This window comes from Ailuropoda melanoleuca, chromosome 20 (assembly GCF_002007445.2).
Source record: "Ailuropoda melanoleuca isolate Jingjing chromosome 20, ASM200744v2, whole genome shotgun sequence".
Taxonomy (NCBI): Eukaryota; Metazoa; Chordata; class Mammalia; order Carnivora; family Ursidae; genus Ailuropoda; species Ailuropoda melanoleuca.
In genome coordinates, this window is record NC_048237.1 from 26,074,794 (window position 1) to 26,080,793 (window position 6,000).

Consider the following 6,000-nt stretch of genomic DNA (forward strand, 5'->3'; position numbering starts at 1 on the left):
ATTTTCACCTGAGAGCAGGGGAGGCAAAGAAAAGGGAAACGGAGGGGGAGCTGCAACGATTCTTTTAGAGAAAATACCTAACCGCCATGAAGGAAACCAGCCCTTCGTGACAGCAGCTGGCCACACGAGACAATCCCAGGCCCAGGAAAAGGAGCAGTTTCAATGGGCTCTCACTTAGAACGTGTCTTTGCAAATACGCATGGCTCCTTGCAGTCACATGAAGAGGATTAAGAACTATTTGTTTCTTGGCCCGGAGATCCCTGAGGCTCAGGGGAGAAACAGTTAAATATGTTCTGTAAGAACGAATTAGCATATTAAGTTTAAGAGCTGGAGCTCCTCAGTTAAGGAGGGAGTGTATTCCATCTCATTAAGCAGTAAAGGAAGTATGTCGATGTAATTTTAAAAACGTTATTTATACATGTTGCCTTGATATATGAATAAGAGTCAAACTTTGATCATTTTTAAAACTAGATAGGAGGGGGGCTTGGCTGGCTCAGTTGGTGGAGTGGGTGACTCTTGATCTCGGGGTTGTGAGATCGAGCCCCATGTTGGGTGTAGAGATTACTTAAAAATAAATTCTTTTAAAAAAAACAAAAGTAGATGGGAGCACAAAGGAAAACTTGTGATTCTGATAGTAGGGACTCAGGTACATTTAAAAGGCTTGTTCAGAGGCTAATTCCTAACATGTAATTTGCTAGGGAATGCTATCAAAAACTGATTGCAGGGGCACCTGGGTAGACCAGTCGTTAGGCGTCTGCCTTCGGCTCAGGGCGTGATCCCGGCATTATGGGATCGATCCCCACATCAGGCTCCTCCGCTGTGAGCCTGCTTCTTCCTCTCCCACTCCCCCTGCTTGTGTTCCCTCTCTCGCTGGCTGTCTGTCTCTGTCAAATAAGTAAATAAAATCTCAAAAAAAACCAAAAAACAAAAAACTGATTGCAGAAGAAAATTCTCTTGAGGCAAAACCAGTTCTCTAATTTAGTTTCTCTTAAACCGGAGCTCTCCACTAGTTTATATTTCTAATTGTAATAGCCATTGGTAAGAAACAATTTTTCATCCTGTTTTGTTTTTTTTTTTTTTTGGTGCTACATTCCCAAGGTTCCTGAATTGAACTTGAAATTTAAGGGGAGAGAATGAAAGAAACATGGAGACAACGTACCTGGTAAATGGCCTCGTCACAGGCATTTTGCAGGCCAAGGTTGATCATGGTGTTCTGTAATGTTCGGCCCATGTAAAATTCCAAAGAGAGGTAATAAACCCTCTGAAACAAAGAGAGGTCATGTTAATGCTGTAAGGCCAACATAAAAACACAAAAGGTCACCAATGAGAAACAAACAGAAGAGACTAAGGTTCAAATGAGACTCTTAAAGATGGATGAAAGGCTAAATACAAGCAATACTGACAGTCACTGGCTTTGAGAAAAACCATTTTATACCCTATTTTTGGCAAAGTAGTTTTTAACCCCAGGGAGGAAAAAAAAGCAAACTCATCCAACTAATTAGACTCAATGTTGTGTGTTTCCTTCCTGTTCCTGAGCCTCATGAACTAAGCACATGTTTTGGACAAAGAGAAGTCAGACCGCCAGAGCTCACCACCCATTTGTATGAGTCAGGTGGGTTAGACTGTGCTATCTCTACTCCTCCGGAAACGTGAAAATTAATTCCTTCAAGACACACCCAGTGGCTAGAACATAGCCGGTGTGTCTGATTGCTACAAGGAATAGTATAGTTAATTATTTTAGAATAAATCATTCTAGAAAGGCTGTGGTCTGGCAATAACAAAGACTACCTCAGGTTTACTGGTGTTTGTTCTTGATGAAATGGGAACTTTCTCTATCAACTTAGCAACTGTTTGCCTTTGACATAAAGCCAGGTAAATACTATTTGAGATGAAAGTGAAAGGTGCCAAGGTCAGAGTTGCCCAAAACCTTTCAAAATACAAGCTAAGTTTACTAATTAAAAAAAAAAAATAACGAAGATCGGTGAGTAACTTCATCATCCCCTTTCACAATACACCTTACTTCCCGTATCACTTCCCCTTTTCTTTTTCACCAAACATGAAACAACAAACATCTATAAATGCATCAATATAAAGTCACTTCAAATTTTAGGGATTCCTTCATTACCCAATAGGAAGAATGCAGAAGAAAACTATTTGGTCCACCCAAAAATATAAAAAGAATATAGCTCAATATCACAAATGCCTATTATAATATTTAACTCATTAGTTACACATATATTTAAAAAATATTATATGAAAATGTCAACTTAGAATTTTCACTTTTTCCCATTTTCATCTTATGAAGCAACTGAATTCTAAGTGTTCCCATGGATTTTCAACCATATCTTAGTGGGTCATATAGCATGATTTTCCAGAACATATCCTCATTATATTTATCCAAGGTGTTTGAATATCTATAATGCTGTCATTAGGGCCCTCATCAGCTTATTAGCTGCCTCTTTCCGAGTCAGGAAAAGGTATCTTTTCTGAGGAGGAAACAGGCCAAAGAGGTGTATGACCCCACTCCCCTCCATGGACACGCCCCTGTATACAAGGGTATTGCATCAGAGGAAAGACTATCTCCAGCCACAAGCCACGTTTACTTAACATCAGGGCAGTCTCTCCCATTCTTCTCTATGTATCCATGATCTCAATAATAAAACCACTATGCATTGCTCGTTTATGTTTTAGTGGTTTATAAAAAGCTTGTTTGCAAATACCGTATATGTTCCCAACACTTGCAATCGTGAGTTCACACCCCCAGATGACTACATCTGTGTTAAATTTCTTTGCTTCCTTTTTTTTTTTTTTTTAAAAGGTTTTGTTTACATATTTTAGAGAGGGAGAGAGAGCCAGCAAGGGGGAGGTTGGCGGGGGAGAGAGGCAACCAGACTCCTTGCTGAGCACCGAGCCCCACATCAAGAGTCGGGGGCCTGGACCTCACAACCCTGAGATCACGACCTGAGCAGAAATCAAGAGTGGGACACTTAAACGACTGAGCCACCCAGGTGCCCCTCTTTGCTTCCCTTTTAGTGATTCCAAATTATCATGGACTTCAGACATTTTAGGACATTTCAAGATCTTCCTAAAAAAATGTTCTTGCTTAAAATAAAGTAATTGAAAAAGTACCTCATTACATGATAGGCTTTACAAACACATGAATTTAAGGTGATTTCCTATTTTCACTTAAATAATTTTTTGGGAGGGGAACCTCACCTCATATTTGGAGATATATAAGACCTTGAAAAATTGACATACTCTATCTTCTAAGTCAATGATCTCTAAACACTTAAAACATACTCCTGGTAGTAAAATATTGGAACATCTCCAATACACCTTATAAATTACATGCATGCATTACTATTACTGATACTTTATATTTTACATAAAGTGAACATCTTCAAAAGGCCTATAAAGATAACGAAGACATAACAATAACCAGTATTTAAAAATAATGTTATTTTTAGTCCTAGCGTCAATCAGAGGCCCCAAGTACTTCTGGGAAGACCTATGAAGAGGTGACAACACAATTGTGATTTATAGGACAGGCAAGAGTTGAGCATGGAGACACATGAAGGGGGGGAGGGCATCCCAAATGACAGGTGCATTGTGGGTAGAGGCCCAGAAGTGGGGAGTACAGGACATGGACAGGGACAGCAGATTGGTTTGGTAGGAGAGCAAGGTGAGCCCAGGAGGGTAATGGGAGATAGGATAGGAGGGACAGCTTCACCTGAACTGAGAAGGGCCTTCAGTGTATGCCTGTGACAAGCAGTGGGCGCCATGATATCTGAACAGAGGGCAAGATGTGTTGCTTCAGGAAGCTTAATTGGACCACAGCACACAGAAGGAGATGGGATTGCATACCCAAATGCCTTCCAGAGCCAGGCAGAGGAAATACATGTGTAATGGGGGTCACATGAAACAATGAGGAGTCCTGGGCCAAGAACTGGCGTGTATGTGTCCTGCTTGAGGGCACTGAAAATTTAACTGCTTAAAGGTGTCTTGCTGGCCAAACGAAACACAACAGCTAGCCCATGTTCGGCTGCATGATGCCAGCTTTACCGCTTGTGGGAAGCAAGGTAACCACATAGGGGCCTACTTCATACACCAGTAGCACGGGCCTCCAGCGCAGAGAAGGGAGAAGGTAAGAGAGTGGGTAATTTCAAAAGAACCAGCAGGAACCAATGGAATCTGGCAACTTGTTGAATGGGGAATACAGGAGGAAATCAAAGGTGAGACTCAAGCTTTGTGTCTGGGTGACTGTCAGGATGGCAATGCCATTAAAATTACAAAGAGAAGATAGGCCAGGATTCAGACAGGTGATGATTTGAGTTTGAGTTCACTGAGCACTCAGGGATGTAGGAATGGAGTTTGAAAAGGAATTCACGCTAGAGGTCCAGATCTGGGATTCATCTGTACAGTCACCAGAGAACAGGGGCGATGGGAGGAAAGCTTGGACGCACTTACGGGCTCCACTCTGCGTTCTAATGAGGGCAGGGACCTTCTGCTTAGGGGAACAACTGCCACAGAGGAGATCCTTTGTTAATGTGTGGAATGAATCTTGTTCGCTGTTCTAACCCCGGCGTATCACCGTCAGAATACCTGGTTTACACCTGCACTCAGGAAAGTGCTGTCCAGGTTAAAACTAGCCAGAGGACAGGAGAACAATAAAGTACCAGATAAGCCAAGGGAGGAGAGACACACGAGGTGAGCGAGGTGAGCGTATTAGATGGTGCTAGAGGCTATGGAGGGGTGCGTGGGGGGGGGTGTGGGTGGGTTTTAAAATAGGGCTCATCGTCTCACTCTCCAGTTTAGAAGCTTAAAAAAATTATTTTTAATGGGAGGTGTAATCCCTTCTATGCAAATAAAGAAGATAGAGTAAATATAAGTATACACCAAGTGTTTTCTAAGATTATATTTTAGCAGTCGCCACCTTTGGGTAGAGGCGTAGGCCTCTGGGCTGCAGGAGCATTTGAAAGCTTTGTAACAGCTGTAGTTTCTTATTAGAAGAACTTACTTTCTTTTGCTCATGGGTTCTTTGGACTAGTCTTCCCCCGCCCCATGTTTTTACATATTAAAATATTCCTAATAGATGTTTATATGCATTTTCCACTGCCTCCTGGATATATCTTTCACCCTTTCCAATACGGCCCCAGCCAGTTTTTCCAGTTTCTTCTTCCAATACATTCTCACACCCACACAATACCTCTCCCTGCCCGGTCCTTTCCAACCTCCCCCGCCCCCACCTTCCCAGATTGGCCAGGTGGAAACTGTGTCCCTCTGTGCGCCCAAAAGCTTCCTAAGGAACCTTGCATTCCAGCCCCCGAGCAGTGGATAGGGGTGGTCTGTGCACAGCCTTCCTCAGCTGCTCCTGGGGCAGGTCTTAGAGTCAGGGCATCTCCTGGCCCTCGGCCCCCACCCCGCAGGAAACAAGGAAGTGCAGGAGCTCCACACCCCACTCATCGCAACTAGTGGGAGTGACGGGGCGGAGCTCTGACCGCGGGGCGGGACCTCTGCCCCTCCCTCCTCACCTCGCTCAGACCCCACGAGAAGCCCGGCTCATCCACGCATCCCCCAGGCCAGCCCCTCCCCAGGATCTCGGGGCAGTGAGGCACCTTCCTTCGACTGAGTCTTCTTTTCTGCCTCCTCCCCCACCCCAGTCCCCGCTCTTAGTACCATTTGACGGCGTCTGTGTTTGTCTCCCTTCCCTGAACTCTGAACTTCGCCTGAGCGCGGCTCTCGTCGGTTCTGCTCGGGCCGAGCGGCCTAGAGCTGTGCCCGGCGTGCACACCGGAGGCGCCCCGGACCCCCTAGCCAATGCTGATGGAGATGCTCCCGAGTGTGTGAAATAAGCGGACAGACGAGGGGGCCTGGGCGTCCCCCCCCACCAGGCGGCCCCAGGAGCCCAGGGCTCGGCTGCTCGGGCGGGGCTGGGGTCGGCCGAGCGGCGCAGCGCCGGCCCTGGGGCGGCTCCCCCCCCCCGACACGTCCGGGCCGGCC

The 6,000-nt window shown here is 45.2% G+C and overlaps 1 protein-coding gene across 1 annotated transcript in view; it reads right to left on the reverse strand.

Annotated features, from left to right (window-relative positions):
• PYGL (glycogen phosphorylase L) overlaps positions 1–1,315 on the reverse strand; it is a 41,064-nt gene extending 39,749 nt beyond the window's left edge. The window contains exon 1 of the mRNA XM_011228429.3: positions 1,160–1,315. Coding sequence (XP_011226731.1) covers positions 1,160–1,231 — 72 coding nt within the window. The 5' untranslated portion in view covers positions 1,232–1,315. The remainder of the gene's footprint in view (positions 1–1,159) is intronic.
• Between the last annotated feature and the right edge of the window lie 4,685 nt (positions 1,316–6,000).